General features: G+C 38.9%; 1 protein-coding gene across 1 annotated transcript in view; it reads left to right on the top strand.

The window, feature by feature from the left end:
- Positions 1-23,123, top strand: part of cacna2d1a (calcium channel, voltage-dependent, alpha 2/delta subunit 1a) — a 63,580-nt gene that overhangs the window by 1,729 nt on the left and 38,728 nt on the right. Inside the window, exons 2-3 of the mRNA XM_079582752.1 lie at positions 14,817-14,898; positions 16,894-17,010. Coding sequence (XP_079438878.1) covers positions 14,817-14,898; positions 16,894-17,010 — 199 coding nt within the window. The remainder of the gene's footprint in view (positions 1-14,816; positions 14,899-16,893; positions 17,011-23,123) is intronic.

The raw sequence follows: 23,123 nt of genomic DNA, 5'->3' as shown, positions 1-23,123 counted from the left end.
CTATGATGGTGATTGTGAGTGACAAGCATCACAAGTGACTCCTGAAGGTGTAACTGACAGAGAAATGCAAGGGCAGAAATGGTGAGAGTGACCCAGTGTGACTCCCTCCAGCTGTTTAAGGGATTAAACAAGTTTGCCTGTTTAAATTTTTGACTTAAATCAAATATTAACCTTTTCTTGATAGCTTAATGTATCCCAGGAAAACCCAGTAGTACCTGTAAATACTACTGGGTACTGTATGCTATATACTGTAAAACCCAGAACTGGGGACAGTACACAAGATAATTTCTTCAGAATTGTTATTACTGTCAACTTGTCTTGTCTTATCTTGTCTTCTTCCCATTGCCTTTGTATGTGATGCCCCTCTCTATTTTCTTTAGTGGCCTGAAGGCAGATGATTAACATCATCAAATCTGAAATGCAAAGCCTGATGTCACGGACTGTGCCCTGCAGTTCCTGGCTCCTATTCTTGCGCTGAGCGATCAGGAGTAAAAAAAAATGAAATGATAGATGAGGAAAGAGAAGATAACAAGACAGCCACAGACATATTTAGTTTCATTCTTGTGCGTGCTGTATGATAAATTTGACAACACAATTGCAAGGATTATACTTTGTCATTTCAGTTTTTTTCTGCTTTTGGGACACTCTTGAATATCATGTTTTTATGTCTTTTCATTTTCATTACACATAATCTGGCCCCATCCCCTCTCCCAAAGTAATTTGAAAGCTAACTAGATTTCATGCTCAACTAGATAAAGGGCTATCTTTCTCATGTTTATGTACTTTTTGTTGGCTTAATAAGATTAACCACTTCAGCTGGCAAGATAGTATGAAGCAAAACATGGTGCAATATATAAACCCCCCTCAGAAGTCATGAGCAAAGACTTTTTCAAAAATACAATTAGAATATAATGCAGCTTTGCTTGAAATCTATATTACCTGACTGAAAAACATGTTTTGTGTTCCCTTTGATTTCCTCTAATTCATAAAAAAAATAACAGTCATACGAAGTGAAGGAAAAGAACAGGCTCTGAGAATTCTTGATTTGTATCTTTTATGCCACGAGGGAATGAATGCCATCAAGTGTATTTCAGGAGGCATGCTCTTAATTAGAGTCCAGCAGCTGGTGCCTTATATCTATTACATTTTCTTGCAGCTCTGTAAAAATTGCTTGAACTGATGTTGCTCTTTTCATCCGCCTTGTATTTTTCTCAGTACTCTTCCTTTAAATGCTTTCTGTCTGTTTGCAATCCTTTTGCAATATATTGGCCCTGACCATTTGCTCCCCTTTCCACTGGGCTAAATATAGAAAGACATGTCTCGAAGAATGAGTGGTAAGTGTCCTTATTATTAAGATGTTGACCACTGAAAAGTGTCCAAAGTAATACATTTTAGTTGTTTAGATTTCCTTAGCCAGGATTTCTTTTCAGGAAAAAGTAGCCAGAGTCTTCATACCTTAGTTATTCACAACCCAGTAAAACAAATCCCAGAGAGTTTCCATTACACAGCTTCCTGGATGAAAAAAAAAAACAGGGAATGGCTAACAGCTGTTTGGATGTGAGCCCTACTGTTAAAGTTGCATCATGGGAAGTGTAGTTTTTTATATATATAGAATGTAGGGCAATATAGAAAAGGATTGATTCAATATCAATTTAATTAATGTTTTACAGAGTATTAATTATTCATTTTTAATTATTATTGAAGATAGATAGATAGATAGATAGATAGATAGATAGATAGATAGATAGATAGATAGATAGATAGATAGACAGATAGATAGATAGATAAATAGATAGATAGATAGATAGATAGATAGATAGATAGATAGATAGATAGATAGATAGATAGATAGATAGATAGATAGATAGATAGATAGATAGATAGATAGATAGATGCTGTGTGAGCTGCTTGAATAAACAGACCTCAGTGAAGAGATACTGTATACTGTATTCTGTATCAGTAGTTCTCAAGTGGTTTGATGACAAACCACGACCCAAATAAAAATGTAATTCTCATACTCCGGCAATTTCAGGTGGAAAATATAGCATTTTTTCCTCCTTGAATAGGCTTGTTACTTTCGGAAAATGGTTCAACAACCCACTTCGATTTTATCCCATTTGTTCTAAAAAGGGTTAATAGTTAGGTGTTGTGCCTTTTAAAGAGGGCAAAACTTGAACTAATTATTATATTATATAAATTGAAATTATTTATTTCGGTCGCAGCTTGTCATATCTTGGTGGATGCCAAAAGACATCAAAATCCCATCACATTCAATGCTTCAAGAGAAAGTGAGTTCATGATATTGCTTAATATGAGCTGTTAGGGAGGTTGCGCCGAGTTATCTGTTCTTCAGTCGTACAACAGAAGTGAACTCATGTGGATGTCTAAACTAATGTTAATTGGCCATTTTAGCCAAGGGCTTCTTTATTCTCACACATGAGCTCGGTCGGATGCAAAGGTTGCGTTCATATTGTGTTACAGTGTTAGCCACTCACAGACTGAGGGTACATGACTGATCAGAAAGTGTGAAGGTGGCAGGCATCTGAAGGTTTAGCATAGGTTCATCACGGTGGCTCAGCGGTTCATGCTAGTGCTTCACAGCTGGATGGTCTTGGGTTAAATCCCAGGATGGAGCTTTTCTGCGTAGGCTTGCTAAAAATATGTACCTCCAGCCAGGTGTTTCTGACCATTGGAAAAGAGTGACAAAACAGTCCCAATAATCATATTTAATTGTGATAACTTCTTAAAATATGTTTTGATAGTCTTGGACAAATCTGATAAAGGGCCTAGAAATGGTTCAGAAATTTAAGAGGCTGGCAAATACGTTTTTATGTTAATATAAGATGTGGGGAACATATTCACTGAATATGAACATGCTCCTTCGTTTGTTTTTTATTGAACAAATAAAACAACAACAATGTTCACCGTTCATAGTTGCAGCTAATAGTTTTCAGCTATGTAGGAAATATATTAAATATAAAACAAGATTTTAACATAAAATTTGCAAGTGTGGTTTGACATTATATCACTTCATTATATCACTTCACAGAATATGTGAGTCATTGAGGAAACAAAATGACCGCAGTGACTGAACTGTCTGAACTTGTAATATCTAATATCTGTAATATCAAGATTTTCTCATGAAATTCACACTGTGGTCTTCATCAACACAGTGTACAAAATGTCACCCTCATAGGTTAATGTATAAAGAAATTATAGAAAATACAATTGGTGAATGTTTACGGAAATGGCTCATTTTCAGCAATGTGCAATGAGCGAGCTTTGGGAGTTTACAAAAAAACAAGGATTCACAGAGTACATTGCTTCGTTTCATGATGCAAACAAAAAACAAAGAGAAGCTCCTCACCTCCAAAATTAAAGCTGGTGAGTCTAATTAGCTGCTGGATTGTGTTTAATATGTATCTTGCTACGTAACCAAGTCACCAAACAGTTCCTGGTCTGACTAAAAACTACAAACTCAAGGGTAAGAGCTAAAAAAGTAAATTCAAAAATGTCTCAGTACTCTAGGTCTCTCCTGTCAGAAAGCAATCAAAAGTAGGGCTGGTCCTTAAAAAGCACCAAGAACTGCAAAATCAAACCTGGAACCTCCATGCTGTGATTGCCAACTATACTGGCACTCTCAACTCTCAATTTCCTAACATCAACTTCATAAACTCCTCCTCAAAGCCCCTTCCACAGTGCTCACTTCTCAGCCTTTTAAGTAAGCAAGTTTTTATTTGTGTTGAGGTGTTAGTCCTGAGCAGCGCTGCCATTGTGACACCTCGACTGTGCTGCAGGTGTAAGGGGACTCTTGGTGCCTCTCCAGTGTTTCAGAAGAAGAGTATTTTTATTTTATTTTGTGGGTTGTGCAACTCCAGAGAAGGGTGGAAATAAAGTGCAGAATGGATTTTATTAATTGTAGTTTTGAAATTGATACGGTCTTGTGTATTGTGTAGCTCGTCATGTAGCTTTTCTGCTGCCTTTTGGCAGTTCATTAAACGGCATTATCTTATGTTCTTCCCCTTTTTGGACAGAAGCCTCCTTTTAATTTCATTCTTCAGTTGTTATACTTTTAATGTTATTATTAGTTTGGGCCATATTGCCCAGCCTTACTCCAGAGCCTACAGTAAAACCTTGTTATGTTTTTGTTTTTGTATGGTTCAATAATGTCATTTTTCCATGTAGTACAATTCAACTGTTTGGTCGCATGGTATGGTTTTTCGCGTATAGCATTTTCACTGCAAATGGGCCGCAGTGGTTGTGGGCAGAACTCCCACAGATGTGCACGCTAGAATACACATTACTGAAGGAAAAACAGCACGGCAATGAAAAGTTTTGCAAGCCTTGATGACAGTTGATAAATAATGCCCTTTGTTGGGGGTTTTGAAATTATTCAGAGGTGCCAAGGCAAATACTACAGGAAAGAAGCAGCTAAAAGACTATGAAGGTAAGCTACATGCAGATGTTTTGCTAACACCAGCTAAAGTTGTGCTAACAGCGCATAAATGCTATCATCACCTTTATCAACAGTGATATGATGTTGTGAAATATTACATCTCGTTTGACCTGCCTGTTTCAGTGAGGGCTGTCCTCTCTTCTCAGAGGCCAGGTCACGTCACTTTAGTATCAGTTCATTGCACTTTGGCCCAGGGCTGAGCTTGGTCCCAACTTGTACCTGCTGACCTTGTTTGATCCTGGTCTGGCCAGTGGACACACTCGGCTACACGGACAGACCTGGCGCTGGGCTGGGTAATTGCCAGTGGAAAAGGCCTATTAGTGTTGTATTGTTTTGAATATGGCAACATAGGCATAAGGCATACACACTGTGGTGAATTTCTCCATTGTGAGATTAATATAGTAATATTTTATCGCATGCATTTAATAACACCATCAAATAGATAAGGGAAAGTAATGTAAAAAGAAGCAGGTGTGATGCCGCACAACAAGAACAAATACTTTCAGGTGTCACATCCTTTGTGTCTGGCCTGATTTAACTCATTCCAACACCTGTAGAGAGAGGTGAGACAATGGGAGTTGTTAGTACTGTCAGCCTGTATAAGCTGATGCTAACTGCGGGTGTGGACAAAGCGGCCACTGTGCCAGAGGGGCGAAAAATCTGCCGCTGCTTCCTGTGTGCAGCATGTGTGGTCACATGTTATCAGAAGGAGAGTTGTCTTTTACAATGTGACATTCTACAGTCATCAGTATTGTTTAGACACAGATTCAAATGGTCATCTGATGTGTTGCACAAAGTGTTCGACTGGTGCTTGTTTTTTTTTGTTTTTTTTTAAAGCCATTTCATTGTCTGGTTATCCTTTAGGCAACCACCTGATAGTATTCAGATACATCAGCCATCATACCTCCCTATTTTAAAGCCTTCATACTTCATGCTTCCTGTTGACCACAAAGACCTTAGTGTTTGACCTAGGGATGATGCATGTTTTCAAATGTTTCTTAAAACCGATAATCTGAGCTCTTAACGGTTAACAATCGGTCAACCGTTTAATCTCCACATTAAAATGTAACTTTTTGCGAAGTGTAGTATCACCCAGGCGGCTTGTTTAAGGAGCGCCTGATTGTGAGTCACGCACAAACAGCTCCATATTTCATTCCTGGAGTGCTCTTAAGCTGAGCCGCAATGTACGCCCTGTACCTCTCCAAACACCACACCACGCATGTATTTGTGCCACTTTTCTCTCGTTATTTGTGCCACTTTTCTCTCGTTATTTGTGCCACTTTTTTCTTGTTATTTGTGCCAATTTTCTCTCGTTGTTTGTGCCACTTTTCTCTCATTATTTGTGCGCCTTTTCTCTTGTTATTTGATGATGATGATTATGTATTTTCCTCCCCCTACATGTTCCAACAATGTCCTAAGGTGTAGAATGAGCCCAGACCTATTCACCACAACTGCTGCTAAAATCCTGCACTGTCACTCAAAAAGGTGTTAATTCGGGTCCGTTGTTCTGTCATGCACGAGCTTAATATAGAAGGTGCAGTTACACGTATGACCTGAGGTGGCAGAAGTGAGCATAAAATAGCTAACTTGCATCTAGCCTATGATCTAGCCCCTTTAAAGGAACTAGATCCAAGTTGGTCATGGTGAATAGGTCTGAGCTCATTCTTCACATTAGGACATTGCTGTAACATGTAGGGGTAGTGAAACACTTACTTTTAACATTTTTAAAGTCTGCATAGTCCCTTTAAGGTTAGTGGCTAGGGAAGGGTCAGGGTTAAGCTGATTGATATATGTATGACCGTTCACTCTCATGACCTGTGATTGGTTGATAGGACCCGGGGGACAGGTGCCATGCCATTGGTCCAACAACTCATTAGTCCAACGTCTCATTATTCTGAAAATTTTACCATTGAGCAGAGGTGCCATTAGTCCGACGTCTCTTTAGTCAGAAAAAACAGGCCCATTGGTCCGACCATAAACAGCGGAGATGTGCTCGGAATGTACCATGCACGCGTTCCAAGTCCGCTGAAGAGAATAGCTGCTTTACATGACCCTAACCCTAAACTCCGAGCACATCTCTGCTGTTTATGGTCGGACCAATGAGACTTCAGACCAATGGGTCCCTTTTATTCTGACTAACGAGATGTCGGGCTAATGGCATCCCGACCCAATGGAACATTTTCGGAATATGAGACATCGGACTAATGGGTTGTCATTAACATAGGTAGGCACCCCTTCTTTTGGTTTTTTTTTAATACAATGATTAATCAGCGCTATGTTAAACAGACCTGCCTGTACCGCAAACTGATGTGAGAGCAGCATGGAGATGCCGAATGTCAGTCAGTGTCCGCTGATTAGAAGAGTAAAAGTGTTGCCAAAATTAATACATCTTGTGAAAAGGCCATAATGACGTTATGTAGAAGGGTAGACTTGTAAGAATGAAGCACCCCTGAATAAATATATCAGAAGTGCACATGACACTCCCGGGCAAAGGACTCTTAAAGTAACGTTACGTAACCATGAGCACAGTTTGACCATGTGACTAGACTAATCGACAACTAATCGACTGTTGATTGTTGATTAATTAGAAAATGATTATTTTAATAATCAATGAATAATCTTCTGGTAAACAGAGACACAAATAGAGCAAAATGTGACTTCCTGCATGTTTATTTATCTTTTTCCTCCTGCGCTGCTCAATCCTTTGATCACAATCTCCTACATCCACTTGACAGCTCTTCCACTGCTGTGTTGCCAGCTAGGGGGCAAAGAAATCCTGCTGTGGAGGCCTCACCTATGTGATTCTTCAAAGTGCAAGATAAGAGGGAAATGGTGAGCCAGGCAGAAGCATCAATAACATCTCGCTATAGACGATAATGAGAGAGCAAGACATTTACGAAGCCTTCAATTATGGTGTTATTGACCTCAATAAAAGAGGCACATCAACACTTGTCTACTTTGTGCTTCGCCATTGATACATGACAGGAAGTCGAGGAAAATAGCACCAAGCAAAGAGCCTTCTGTAACCAAGGCTATTGCAATTTAGTAGTTTACAAAACAACATTTACCTAAACGTCGAAACACAAACTTTTCTTTGACCTCTTTGAACTAAACAAAAGGTCAGTATAGGAAATGAAAGCACATAATTATGTTTTCATTTTTAGAAAGGTCTAAACAACAGGCTTAGGCAGCTGACCCTTCTCTACCCCGTTTCAACCTGAACTGTCCTGTCAAATAAAGCCAATGGCCCAAAGAAACAAACAAAAAACGATTACAAATATCTGACCGAAAGGTAGAGAGGGAAAACGTGACCGAAAGGTAGAGAGGGAAAACGTATGATGGATGTTACGTTATGTGAAAAAAGTGGAGAGGACAGGGTCATGGAGGCTGATGATTCACTGTGGCATCCCATGAAAGGCAAAAGGAAAGACAGAAGGCTGAGTTGAAGTCAAACAAACAGAGTGCATTTAAGGACAGTTGATAGACATTTCTGGGTGATAATGTGCCTAATAACAGACATGATTATTTTTTTTAAGGGACTCAAACAGACAGAAGTTATGATTGCTTCTTAGTGCTCTGCCAGTATGTTGCTGCTCATGAGATGCCAAGCTTCATAGTCAAAGCTCTTAATAGCTATCCCCCTGTGGCTCAATTACATCCAGCGCTTTCCTCAAGCATTGCTTCAGTGTCTTTGCTGTGCATCTTCTCTCTACTTCCCATAATACTGTCAGCCTTGTCTCTGTCAAGGAACAGATTAGAAACTACATTTCTACTATTAGGGGATTGTAAATTATAAACTTGTGTGAGCTGAAAGCCATGATGGAGTTAACTTCAAGAAAGGTTTCCTGTCTTAGGGCTATCAGTAGCTATTACTACTGCTACTTGGCAGTTTTGTCCTGGTTTTGATTTAAATGTGTTTTGTGATCCCTGATAACTAGATTCACTGCCTCAAAAGTGGTAAAATCACATTAGGATAGAAGCACAAAAAGTGCCACTGGCAAAAAAGATGTACACTTGAGAATATTCACTTTGACATGAACACCCTTCGCTCTTTATTTAAATGCACACAGATTCTTATTCTTCTTTTCTTCATAATTTGCTCCTGGGAAAATCCTAAAACATCTAAATATTTAGGGCGTTGTGACTTGTGTTCAATGTCATTATACTCTTGAGGTTGCTGCAAATCAATTTGTTGTGGATTCTTTAAATGTGTAAAACTGAAACCATCACATAAGTACTGTGCTACTGGCAGTGTTTTTGAATTGTGGGCTCACAAGGACGAGCTCTTGAGGGGCCTCCACCACTGTCACATACTAATGCTGGCCGTAAGGGTGCATGTGCTGACTCATGTCTCTGTTCTGGGATCAGAGCCACTTCCCTGTTCACCGGGGCCGTGCACTCGGATTGGCCAGTTTATATTTCAGCACATTATGAGTCAGGGGGTTCTTGAAAAGTTATATAAAATTCATTGCTCTGGGGAAGACGAAATATTAGATTTGGTCTCACATTTACTTTACATGACTAGGGCTGTAATCAACGTTTGTAATAATAAAAACATTGGGCCTCATTCATCTTCTAAAGAAACTTCTTAAATCCGTACTTACGAAGTGTCAGGAAACTGCGCCCGATTCACGACACAATTTTAAGTAGGGAAAATACTTTGCACCTGTGTTCTGAGTTTGGTGAATGCCGACTTGGAAGCGTGTGCATGTGAGGACTAATTAGCATAATGTCACCGCCTCGTGCAGTGTGCAACAGGCAGCCAGAGGAGGATGTGAATGGCAAAACTCAAATCCAAAACCCCAAAAGAAAAACCTTTGGGCACCCAAATTAACTGTCATTACAACATGTTTAAATAGATATATAACATGTGCATCGCAAAATGGTTTCTTTCTCTTCCCGCGGGTCAGTCCCTTTAATAGATGCGGTTGCAGCGGTGCGACTTGCTGTCCGTGTAGCTCACCGAGGAGAGTGTGCGCCTTTGTAATCACAAGGTTGTAAGATCGAGGCCGCCGCTTGTCTTCATCAAACAACGTAATACAATGCATATTAAGTGCTATTTGTAAATGGTGGCATACAAAAGTTTTAGCACTAATATATTGGTGCTTAACTTGCCATTAATAAAAGTAAGTAATAAAAGTGATATTACCAACTTATTTCTAAATAAACAGGGCATCTGTATTTTATTATAATTATATTTACATTTTGGAATTAATAAAGACATGATTTAATATGTAGAAATATGTGCTGTATGACGTAGATTTTTGGGTTTCATCACAAGCGTGATTATTTACAGAACTGGAGACTTTTTTTGTGCATAAGAGTCCTCCAGACTGTTCTCAGAACCTTTTCAGCAGAGGACAAGTTTTGTGACTGCCAAAAATGTTCCTCAGAAGCCCTTAAGTACAAATGTGTGCATAAGAACATGTCAATGAGGCCCAATGTTCTTTATGAGTAAAAATGTTTGTGTGTTGTACTGCCTTACTCCCAACAGTGCTTAGAAACCAACAATATTGCTAATACATAATGTCCTCACCTGTGTTGTGTACAATGTGTATAATCATACTCTCTAGTTTTGCTCACGGCCTTCCTCATACATGAGAAGGAATACAATACAGAGCCTTTTGGTACACTAACGGGCCGCCCTCTTCATTACTTTAAGTGCTTTTGCAAAGAGTTGCACCTGTTCTGTGACCTTTGACCCCAGGGTGCCCCCTGCTGTCCCTTTATGAGCGCTGGTGCTCTGTTACACACAGAAACACACTCACACTGAGCTGACAGCTGCTGTGACAGATGCGGCCACTGTAGATGTGATGAGAAAAGGCGGTGAGACACTTGTCCGTCTATCAGCCACTGTATTCCTTTCTCTGGATTTAGATGGCAATGATAATAATAATAATAATAATAATAATAATAATAATAATAATAATAATAATAATAATAATAATAATAATAATAATAATAATGATAATGATAATGATAATGATAATAATAATAATAATAATGGCTTACACTTTTTTTTGCGCTTTTCAAACCTGTGTTACCAGGTTTCTCAATGCACCACACTGTAGTCATTATTCATCCACACCATATTTGGTAGTGGTAAACTATATTAATTATTTGCTCCTAGCCGTCCATTGGGGTAAACTGACGGAAGAGAGGCTGCCAATCGCTACCATCGGCCCCTCCCACCACCACACTCAAGTTCATTCTGGCCTATTGTACATGTTTTTAGTGGTAAGGGAAGCCGGAGTACCCGGAGGAAACCTACACAGACACTGGGAGAACAGGCAAACTCCACACAGAAAGTCCTCATCCGATCTGGGATCGAACCCAGGACCGTTTAACTGTGAAGCGCCAGTACTAATCGCTGTGCCACAGCGCTTAGGAGCACCTCACAGGGTTTCACAGCACTGTGTGAAAAGATAGAAATTCATAAAATCTATTTAAATTCTCTTCTTCAATTAGAGATGCACCAATCCATATATCTGGCATTTTCATTCACAATATCTGCCAATATCTGTATGCAGAGTATCTTCTGATGCCAGGGAGGTAGAGTTTTGTAAAACAGTGCTATTGTCACTTTCTGAAAAACAGTGTTAAAGCAGTACCAAATAACTTGTTTACCTTATTAAATCTTTTTCGTAGTCCCTCTGGGAGTAATACAAGTGTTAATGGCCTCTGGCCAGAAAGCAATTGCAGCTTCACTGTCTACGAGTCGGAGGCACAAATACACACTAATGGAATTACGCAGAAGAAGCTAACATGCTGACAGGCAAAGCTAGATGCGGGCTAGTGCCACTTAAACAGTATTTACATTTGTCTTTTCTGTCAGCGTAGTATTTACTCTCACGGGCAATTAATAAGTCAAAAACTGCAATATGCTGCAACACCTGCAGTTGCCCTAATGGCCTCTAGGGACATGAGTTACTTAGTACTGCTTTAATCTAATAACATTTTTATGTTCAGCCCTAATGTACATTTTGTTCAGCCGGCTAATATCGCAGTGTGTCCCTCGTTTACAGCAGTCATCCATCATGAAGAACGTTGAATACGCTCAGTAGCTACATACTGAGGCTTTAGCATGTTCGTAGACTGAGAATAAATTGGTAAAACTTGTGTGTGTCTCAATACATATCACACCAGGTTGTCATGATACTGCTTATAAAATAGTGGATCGAAATAGATTCTAATACTGGATATATTAACTGTTGTAAATTTTTTGGCTCAAAGTCTGATCAAGATACTCAACAGTAGCAAATTATTTAATTAAATGACTGGAAAAAAATTATGCAATTACTGTATCTAATGTTCTATGCAGACAACAAAATGGCTTGTCTACATGGGTAATATTAAACCTGCGAAATCTGTAGTAGTTTTATGTGCTGAAATACATAACATTTCTCAGTCTTCGGTCAAAAGTAAATGCTTCTGGATGTATTTAAAATGTGCACTGTGATCTTGATTTTGAAACATCATCAGCCCTAATGTACATTTTGTTCAGGTATAAGATGAACGGATAAAATTACGGATGTCGTAATCAACTTTCACTTGTGGCCATCTTATTTTTTCGCTTGTTCCCACGGAAATATCACAGCCTTTCTTGTTTTCTACTTTATCTAATTCCTTCATGATTAAGTTTAAATATGACATTTCCCTTTCCCTTCAATTCTATCTGAGGCTTGAGTACTTCCATGGTCTTGTCAGTTGTCAAAAAAAAAAGAAAAAGAAAATATGCTTGCAGTATTTATAGAGACACCGTGACACTATGTGACCTTACCAGGCATTTCGGAGGTCTGCTTCCCCTTTACATACCACTCTCTCGATTCCCATAGGACAGGAAGCATGAGAAGGGTGACATCTAGATTATCTAATTTCACCATACTTTAACTCATATGGCCCCATCATGCATACTTTGAAAAATGTCGTTGGTTTATTTTTTATTTTTTGTTGGAGACATATACTGTGTGTGGTTTCACTGATAAGGCCCAGAAGTTATTTGTTTTAAAAGCTAGCAAAACCACTACCACCTTGTTTGGTGGTGGGATCAGGAAGAGGCAAAATCATAACAATAAGAAAGGGGGGCTTCTAAAGGGCATTCCGTAATGGCACAGGCCATTCTTTTGTGAACTTGTAACCATGTAAAACATCTTCAAGACTAAGGGAAGGGAATTTTGTTTCCCTTCAAATTCGAGTAGGTGCAAAAGTGTATGCTAAAGGTGTGTGTTTATCAAAAATAATATTACTGTATTAAAAATAAGTCAATGTTTTGCATAGTAAGGTGCAGCCAACTTTGTCATTAAAACGATCCATTTGTTCTTGAAGGTCTATTCCTAAAATAGACCTTCAAGGTTGTTCAATGGGTGTGACTCTACAGCAAGATACAGTATATGTATATGTCATTGGTCCACAAATGACCTTTCTCTGAAGTCTCTTGCTTAAAATGTATGGTTAAATCAGAGTTTTTATTTATGCTAAGATAAATTGATAGCATGCTTGCTAACTGAACAGATTGGTTTATGCAATAGTATTATTCCTTTTATTTCTAAATAATGTTTATAAAAAGCTGACAGTAAAGACACAGCCTTAAGCAACTGTCTCCCATAAAGGCTAAAAATACAATGTGATCTCCATGCCACTCACGCTTTCAACGCAAGCTCACGTTACACTGTATGTTTTTAAATAAGAAAACACAGACAGGGTTCATGTGTCAAAGACCACACGCCACTGTACCAGGTTAAGAGGTCCATTTACTTATGGATTTAGTCATCCATTTTTTTATTTTGTCTTGTAAAAGAAGATGGTGTAAACACATTCGTTACAGCAATATTTAAAGACGGGTTAGAAATGATGGTTAAAGGGACATTTCAGGATTTTTGACATAGGGCCTCATTTCCTAGTTATCCAGAGTGTTGTAGATTTCTGGATTTTTTTCTTTTCATTATTCATGCAGTCCTTATATTTCAGTTATCCAGAGTGTTGTTGATTTCTGGAGATATATATATATATATTTTAATTCATGCAGTCCTTCTATTTGACGAGTTTAGTGGTGCTAGGCTAGTGCTAGGGTAGTGCATGTCTATGGCAGGGGTCACCAACGTGGTGCCCGCGGGCGCCCAGGGGCCCTTTGGGGCATGTCCAGTAGCCCTTGGGACTTTTTCTAAAGTGTAAAAGACTTCATTTTCTTGAATCTAATTCTTAAAATTACAGTTATTTCGGTTCTTGTGACTCGATATGAGTTTAAAATAAAGCTATTTTAATATAAAATGGGGTCAATATCCTATCAGTGAACAGTGTACGTTTAAGTCTTTAGGATTTGTTTTTAACTGGTAGCCCTCGAACAACTTAATGCTCTTAAAGTAGCCCTCAGCTGAAATAAGGTTGGTGAAATATAGCCTTTAAATCCTGAAATATCCCTTTAAGTGACATTGCTTAAAAAGGTGGTATACTTTCAAATGAAATCAGCTACTTCTGTAAAGTAAGTATATCATGTCTCACCTGTCAGGCGCAGATTAATCTCATGTTTTGACAGTCAGGGGTATGCTGGTATTGATTTCACATTAACCCATGCACACTAAACCCGCTACATACATAACCTTAGCTGAACTAAGGTTCGCTAAACTCAATGTCCTCACTATTCACTATTCACTAAGCAATAATTGGTAAATACTCACAATGTGCAATATTAAAATGTACAGTTTGTGCCACATATACTCTTTTGCAGAATATTCCAAATGTTCAAGTTGCTTAAAAGTGTTCATATCTCAATTATTTGTGCTCTGACACTGACAGTAATTGTGATGCATTTTGAATAAGTTGTGCAGCTGTGTTTTGTGCTATAGCAGGTGTGTCCAAGTTTTTTTTTATAGAGGGCCATATAAGTGCATACAGCATGGAGCACCACAGTTAATGCAGGAAAACATTCAACTGAGTACATTTAAAAGAGGTTTAAACCGTTTGAGCTTTTATTTGTGTCATTAATAACGATTAAACTTGCAGTAAGAAGTACCATCTTTGGCGGTGTGTGCTCATTCAGTAAGGAGCTTGAGGGCCAGCACAAATTGGTCTCCAGTCCAATATGAGACACTGTTTGTGCTCTGAACTGGCTCATCCCCAAGTGTGGCCTTTATCCAAATTCATATTTTAGCAATGTTTTTGTGCTTGCATCATTTTATAGTAGCTATAACGTGGTCTTTCTACTAGTATGCCTCCTCCAAATGGGCAAACTGCCTTTTCAGCATATTGTGTGTGTGCTAATCAACGTTGAATGAGATTACAGAAAATCAATTCATTTGGTTTAGCGATGCAAGAGATTTTGGCGGTAGAAATGCTGGCTAATTGATTATTTTCATTTTCTCAGAATAAAGGAATGGGTCGACCAAATGCAAAAGGACTTAATCACAATGACAGACTCAGCCAGTCACTTGCAGGACCTGAAGGAGGTAAGCTGAAATGATTGAATCTCAACAAATGTTAATGTGTTCAGTTTTACAATAAATTGTCAGTTTGTATGACAGTTTTGAAAAAGAGCAGACAGAGAGTTATGTATTTCACTCATTAGCACTGTTTGCACATCTTCAGCTGTCAAAACACACCACTATGTATAGGAACTTTACATTAGGCAACACATCTTCATTTCATTCTGTGTGCAGTGTGCACTTACTTAAAGGAAGCATTACAGAAATGTGCCTCCTGTATACAGTGATACAGTGATTGCCGTTTTTCTTTCAAGTCTTAGTACCTTGCATGATTTGAAATTCATGGCAATCGATGATAAACCCATACATATTTATCAAGACAGGCGCTAAATAGTGAGTGCAAGCTGCCAAAATAAAATGTGCTATTTTGTGGCCGTGTTGCACCTGATTTAACATTTGAAATTATGGGCCCGATCTTGTGTTTCTAAACGCAGACTTTAGTGTAACCTTTAGTGTTTAGGAGGAGAGCACATTGAGATCTTCCAGCTCCTAGACCTAGCGCATTAAGTGGGCAGGGCAGACTCTCATGGCTAATGGCCAATAATGATGTTATTTAGAACAGCCTTTTTCCTCCAACCAGACTCCACAAGGGGAAGGGATGGTGGAGAGTGGGGGGTGAACATGTGCTTTTGTTTGGGTCACAGTAACACAATTATGGCCGACCGAGTGCCGACCCGCACCACAGCGGCACCGGCTGCAAAGGAAGTACACGAGGCAGCGCGACGTAAACAAGGAAAAGAATGTGAGGCTGCTATAGGAGAGTAGCGCTCTGTACTACTTGTAATAAACCACGCCTCAGTCGACCTCTTATTCTTATATACAGTATATACCCTAAGCGACGCCCTCTCGCCAGTGGCGCAGTCAAACAGTGCAACAGCAAGAGGACGCCTGTCTATTGACGCGTTTGGAGCAGGGCAGTCCTTGCGCCAGGCACAAGATCTCGCCCATCTCTTGTGTTTTCGGTGTATGGGCCACAAATCTGATACATATTAATGCACAAATGAAGGCGTTGCTACTCGACCTTTGCACGTGCTACATATTTTGCACTTGAGCAAAAGCTTCATAATTTAACCCCCCATAGTCAATGCACATTTGGTAGTTTTTTCAGGTGTTACTGACATTAGGTCTTCTCACTCACTCACTTGAAAAAAATCCTCTTTTCGGTGCCTCACACAACTCCCTACTTTACCTTGCACTCTCTAAATTAAATGTGTGTGTAATGTTCTGTTTGTTTATTTTAGGTGACTTTATTATTTATATTTGTTCTTAAACATGTGTATGTGTACTGCAGGCGGTCTCCAGTATTACTAATACCACTCTTGGTCAAATGTACAGATTTATCAGATGCCAGTTGGACGGAGAGAATTAAATACAGAAATTCCAGTTGGTATAGCTTGAATACTGGGTAAAGAAATCTCCCCAGGCTGCTAAATAATTGGCTGTTCGGCATTTGTGGCTCTGATTTATTTTCTTTTTCAGCATGTTTCACAGTAAATGGTTGAGTTATGTAACCATTTGCTGTGTCTTCTCTTTTCATGATGATGCAATGGGCACAGAATGGTATAAAAAAATATTATGTTTGGTATGCCAAACATAATATTAACTTAGTGAATGGGAAACACAGAGATCCAGGATGATACATAAATAAAGTCTATTGAATCAGTCGATAAACCTGGATGATTACTCAAAGAAAGAATTTATCTTAATAGTCTCAAGATTAATGAAGTGGGCAGCGACATATAGGTGTTTAAAATTGCACACAGTCACAAATAAACAGGAAACTCAGATCTAGGATGATATACTGTATAAATAAAATCCATTGAGTTGAACAATTGTTAATTTTCAACAATTGTAGTGATGCTTATAAAGCTCAAGAAATGTGTACTATGCAATTTGATGTGTGGAAGTTTGTTGATTTAATTGTACTAATGTGACTGGCCTAATATTCTCTGTCAACAGATATACAACAATCACAGAACGCACTTGAGTGTGGCGACCAATAATGCAACAGAGCTGGTGGCAAAGGCTGCAGGGGAAATTGAGAGACTGCTCGCGAAACGCTCCGATACCCTGAAGGTGAGTAACTTCTGCACACCTCCAAACTCTCACTGTTGCCAATGAATGTATATTATTCATAAATAAAAACAAATTTAGTTCATTAGTTTACCATTTGCAAATATGCGCTCTTTCATACAGTATTTTACTGTTTGTGTTTAGCAAAAAAGCAAGCGAAACGTATACAAATTAGCTGCTTCTCATTTCCTTACAGAAGACATTGGAGCACAGCCCTAGCTCGGGGCAAGCTGTGATCAGATATAAGCAGACATCCTCCAGCCAGATGGCTTAATACAGATTTCCAGTGTGTGATGCTACATGACAAAACACACACAAAAAGTGTGTTCTGTAGTCTTTTGGCTTTGAACCTTTTGTGATAAAAAAAAAAAAAAATCATAAGATATAAATCTTTTATCTCTCCTATTTTGTACTTTTGTGCCTGTCCTTAACGTTGAATTCAATAAGTTGCCATAGAAAAGGCATCTGGTGTTCTAAAATCAGTGCCAAATGTCGGAGGCAGATGGTTTGTTGTAGCATCAATACCACAAGGGGTAGTGATATATTTATTTCACCTGTAAGACTTTTTAACATAATTAGTGTTTAGAAGCTCCGGCTCATCACCAGCATGCATTGGTTTAAGCGGAGCAGAAAACCATAGTAACTCAATTAGGATCGGTTTGGGCCAGTCGTCTGGGTCGATCAAGCTGCAGGACACAGTGATATCCAATTAAGCCATGACAGGATGTTGCCATAGTTACATTGTCATTGATTTTTCACTCAGCCGTACACCTCTTTAACTTCCCCATGATGGTCAGGAGATGAGGAACATTCAGTTTTAGTGTTTCTCTGTTGCTGCTCACTTGGTGCCATTGTTCTTAAACCATCTGGAAACATCTTTTACAAAAAAGCATTTGTAGTTTAAAAAGAAAAGCTTGTCTGGTTTGGGATATCCCACCCCAACGCGTCTTACAAGGGGGGCGTGGCCCACTCTTTTTAGCTGTTTGCTGGCGGACTATACATAAGTCAAGCCAAATATGGCCAATATCTCTGTCATTAGTGGGAACACATGAATGAATCCACATGGAAAAAAAACGGTCACAATGTTCAGTGTCCCACAAACAATTGCGTTACGTTGAAGAATAATATGACAAGTTTGTTAATCCAATCACTTCCAAATAATGATTGATGAATTTGTCCATTTTCTTTTTGGAGATTTCTTTTCGGTTTCTAGAGTTGTATGGGTTGGTCCCTGCTTCCATTTGAGATTATGACATCATCACAATCGAGAACATGAACTGGGTATAAGACTGTAATAAAGTGAAATAGTGCCAGGTTTATGACAGCTCATAGAGGGAGCATAACTATTTGCTTATCCACTTAAAAGATCTATGAATTTAAAAGGGTTGGGGAATTATGGCTACAGGGGAAGTAATGTCCATTATCTAACCTGTAGGTTAATCTAATGCTGTTTTTCATCCTGCAGCCTTCATAATGACCTTCACATGTGTGCTATGTTTGATTTATGTCTTGCATGTCGTTTTGCCACAGGTGGAAGATGGGTTTAGCAATAGATACAGACGGCATCTCGTCATAGAAGGGGGAATGGCTTTGCCGAGGATAAAAGAGAATATTTTGGGAAATTTGGGATTTCTTCTTTATCACACATAAATAAAGTCAACTCTCAATCGGGTCCATATGGATATTTTTTCACAGCAGAATGTTCAGTAGAAGCGAAAAAACATCAGTCATAGCTGGCGCTAGCTAGCATTAGCATGTAGCATGTACCACATGAACACAAACCAACTGGGGACATCAAATCTCGGGAAAACGAGCACCTCATTCCACATGAATGCACCACAACACGTTGCTTCATGTTAGCATCGTGCTAATGTTAACGCTAGCTAGTGCTAGCTACGACTACCTTTTTTTCGCTTCTACTGGTACGTTCTGGCACTGGCCTCTGCACACAGGGCAGGTTGTTGAGTGGCAGTCTTTTGTATTTCCGATCAGGAAGCTTGACTTATCATTTGCCCACTGATCCAAAGGTTGGCAGTTCCAACTCGGGCATGTGTCCTTGGGCATAACACTTCACCCCACTGCTTCTGGGGTCTGTGTACTCTGGTGTATAGCGTATTAGAGGTTCTGTGATGTTAAGTGTTTTGAGTACCCAGTGGAGCTATAGAAGCTATATAAACCTGCACGATTTACAGGAAATAGTGTCCTTTACCCCTTAATCTGGCATGTATCATGCCAGAGCCAGTTTCCCCTTTTTTAACCTTTTGCCGTGACTGTCTCTGATATCCAGGCCACCTTTGACTCACCTGACAGTTCTCATCAATAATTAAAGCATCACCCTTTAAGAGAGCCTCTTTGACAAGATCTTTAGTTACTGCCCCAGTGGAAAACATCATTTATCTTTTCACACAGCAGTCTTATTTGTTATTGACACTGTTTACATGAGTTCTGTGAGAGTCTGAACTTACAGCGTGCAGTTTTAAGCGTTGTGTGCTGTGATAGCAAAAAGTGTTATGTCAAGTGTGGACAGTAACACAATACCTGAGGAAAAAAGTTTTTTTCTGTGAGTGGCACTTAAAGCTTTGGGGATTTTCTTTTTTTGATGGAAGAGCACCTGCACATTGAGATTTGGCAAGTCAAGTTTTTCTCAAGGGTAAAAGATGCACCGATCATATTCAAACTTAGTACAAAGGGGTAATTTTTCAATGCACATTTTCATTCATGAGATACATTTAAAGGCACAGGCCACAATTTTTTCCATTCTGAGATATGTTCTTACCTGAGCTTAGATGAGTTGATGCGTAACTGTCTGGTCTTTGTGCGTGCCCGTGGAAGAGATTGATCGCTTCTAACTTCACCCCGTTTGGAGCTATAGGAATGTACTGGGAGACGCCAAATGCTAACAACAACTTTGGTTGATGTGCGTGACTGAGCGCACGCACAAAGACCAGACAGGTATGCATCAACTCGTCTAAGCTCAGGTAAGATCATATCTCAGTATGTAAAAACGGTGGCCTGTTCCTTTAAACTGGTGCTGCTATCCAGGCCAAAACAATGGGTGGGGAGCTATAGTACATGACAGATGAGGCCTCTGCTGTTGAAAATGTGGATTTGTGAGGAATGAGTCTTGGGATTGCATTAGCACAGCAGAAGATCCTTGGCTGTCTACCATAACGTTTGTCTCCCAGATTGGCGCCTCGTCAAATGTCTCTCTCTCTCTGTTAATTAAAAAATGTTTGTTATTGTGTTTCATTTGAAAGATTTTGCTAGAAAGTTTGTTGTGAAGTACAGTGGTCTGGTGGTTAGGGCTGCAGCACATGTGGGTGTGAGTGTACGCTTTGCGACTCCATTCACCCTGGTCTTTTATCTTCTTGTCTTGTAGGGCCCAAAAACTGTTGAAATTCATTGGAATAATACAAATGTTTGCTGTCCCAGTCGTTGCCGTCACTGAGGAGCAGGTCGACTAATGCACTGGGTTTCCAAGAGACCACGATTACCTAGCAACGGTAGCATCATAAACAGGTTCTTAAAGGCCCAATTGATTTGATTCACCGTCGATTTTCATCAATAACGTCTATTTTAGTTCATTTACTTTTACATTATTTAGATGTTTTAGCTTTGGGAAATTCTTAAATTGCCCCATAAATATGTGAGCTCCTTCTCCTGGTTACGTGGAGAGTATAATTACAGGGGGTTGGCGATCTCTAGCGTGGAAGTGTGTTATTAAAGCCAGATTCAGTGACATGCTGTGACTCATTAGACTTCACTCTTAAAGTCCTAATCCCTGTAAGATCACACTCTCAGCAGCTCATTACACACACTTTAGATTTTACATGAGTGGGATTCTCCGTTCGTTTTTAACATGTGATCTGATCATCAAATAATACCTCAGGCTCAGTTAGAGCCTTCATGTTATTCAGGAATGTTCTTATTCAACATAAAAAGTGAAAATGCTCATAAACTGTTGAAACAGATAAAGCAGTTATTGGGAGAATGTGCGTTCGGATTAAAAGTCCGTAATGTTACTCTCCCCAATAAACGTAGATAAAGTATTTAGGGTATTCTATCCTTTCAAATTGTTGCCATAGGTTTTCTGGTATTGTTCAAAGCTTTTATACTTGTGTAGTATTTTTGTATTGGTCAAACTATTTCAAGTATTATTTTGACTCGTTCCCAGAGTGGTGAACTAATTTGCATTCAGTTTGCTGAACCAACAGCTTGCTTTGCTAACACACGCAAAGATGACGTCTATACTGATTTATTGCTACATCTATCAATAGTCAAGCTCAATGCAATTCATTTTCTGAGTGAATTGTAAAATGTAGCATTTTTCAGTTAATACTCAAAGGCAATAGCAAATAAAATACTGTATTGGGCTGCGCAAAATAAGGAAAACACTCAACTAGTTAGAATATTTTTATATGCCACAGTATGTTTCATTAATTTTACAATTTGAATGATTGTGTGTGATGAGAAAATAGGGGAGACAGCAATTATTTAGTACAGGAGTCATGGACTAAAAATCAGCAGGGTCCAAATAAAAAAAGCAACACAATAAAAAAGCAACAACCAGTCAAGGTCCGGGTACATTTCTTAAAAGAGTTAATAGTTTATTTTGAGCTTTTTTTTTTTTTTTCAATAACACCGGAATAGAAAAGTAAGCATTACCTCCATCACTGATTATAAATAAATAAAAAGAACTTAAAAAGAACTTTATACGCACATTTCCTGCACATGTACAGCTTTTACCGGTGGCAAAGTGCAGCAGAGGGGACCACCCCCAAAACAGATGTTCCCCTGCTGTGTCTCGCCTTTAACCATGGAATGTTCCGCATTGTGACTTTAAAATATAGAATGTGTATTTTAGCAGCATTTGATTAGTTGGCCCTGTGATAGTTCCACTTAATATTGCTGCTTTTGATGAGAGTGACAGACTCTGAACAAATGAGATATAGTGGTTTTGTGTCTCAACAAGTTTACTCATCAGTCCATTCTTGTTTAAAAGGTCTGTTGCTGTACCAATAGCACTAATAATAGAATAGACACGGTCGGACAGCCTACATTAAAATATATATTTTTAAAAATTAGGTACAGGTCCACATCCACCGGCTCGGGATCTGGACTAGTCACTTTAAGGAGCTCTGATTTAGAATATTGTACTGTACTAGCTATATTTTAGGTAGTACAATATCCGTTGCAAACAACAAAGGATTCTGACTCCATGGAGTCTCTCTACGTTTAAACGCTGTTGTTTAGACAAATAGACTGTTATCCAAACTACATGTGATTCTTGTAATAGTTTAGTAATTCCTCTTTCACATCAATGCAGTGTTTTCTCAGGTGGTCTGCCCAGTTCACTCATCAACATAGTCTCACATTTAATTGATGTCACAAAACTTGTCAGAAAAAATGGCAATTCAATATTGTTATTCCATGAAGCAGTCGAAATCTAAATACATTATGGGTACTAGTCAAATTGTGTCGATGTTTAAACAGTCTGAATCAAGATGAATATAAGGGTATATAGCATTTTTGTTATTTTTGGTTCTGTAAAGATACAATTTTGGTGGAGGACCTCAGTTTTGTAGTGATATTTGTAGATTCTCGTGATATATTATTTGAGCTGATATTGCAAATAACAATCATTTTGCAATAGATTGTGCAGCCAATTTCCAAGTAACAGGAACAAAATTACAGACAACAGTGCATGGCAGCCCTCACAAGCTTTCTTCTGTCTCTGCCCGTGATCAGTAAGAGATTAGAAGGCTTTACAATGTGTGGTGAGTCACTTGTCTCTTCCTGGAGCCAGTGTCTGTATTTATCCATATATGCTGCCGCTCTTATCAGGCCAGCTGTTTCAATCCCAGACGGTCCCCAGTGCACCAGTTTGTTTTTCATTATCTCTGTGTTCGTTTACATTCAACTTTTAAGTCTTATATACAGTACATGCCTACAAAGGATCAAATATTGCTTTGCAAACTTGTCGGATTCACTTACAGTGTGCTTGATGCTGCAAGATAGCAGTTTGGTGTGAAGCAGGGTCAATAACAATGTGTAGGATCAGGGTCAAAGTCGGAAATTATTAAATACATTGGAACTAAAATCATCAGGCTTCGAGG

This window comes from Gobius niger (genome assembly GCF_951799975.1).
Source record: "Gobius niger genome assembly, chromosome: 2".
Classification (NCBI taxonomy): domain Eukaryota; kingdom Metazoa; phylum Chordata; class Actinopteri; order Gobiiformes; family Gobiidae; genus Gobius; species Gobius niger.
Note: the sequence above shows the minus strand (reverse complement) of the source record. Positions and strands in the feature narration are given on the sequence as shown.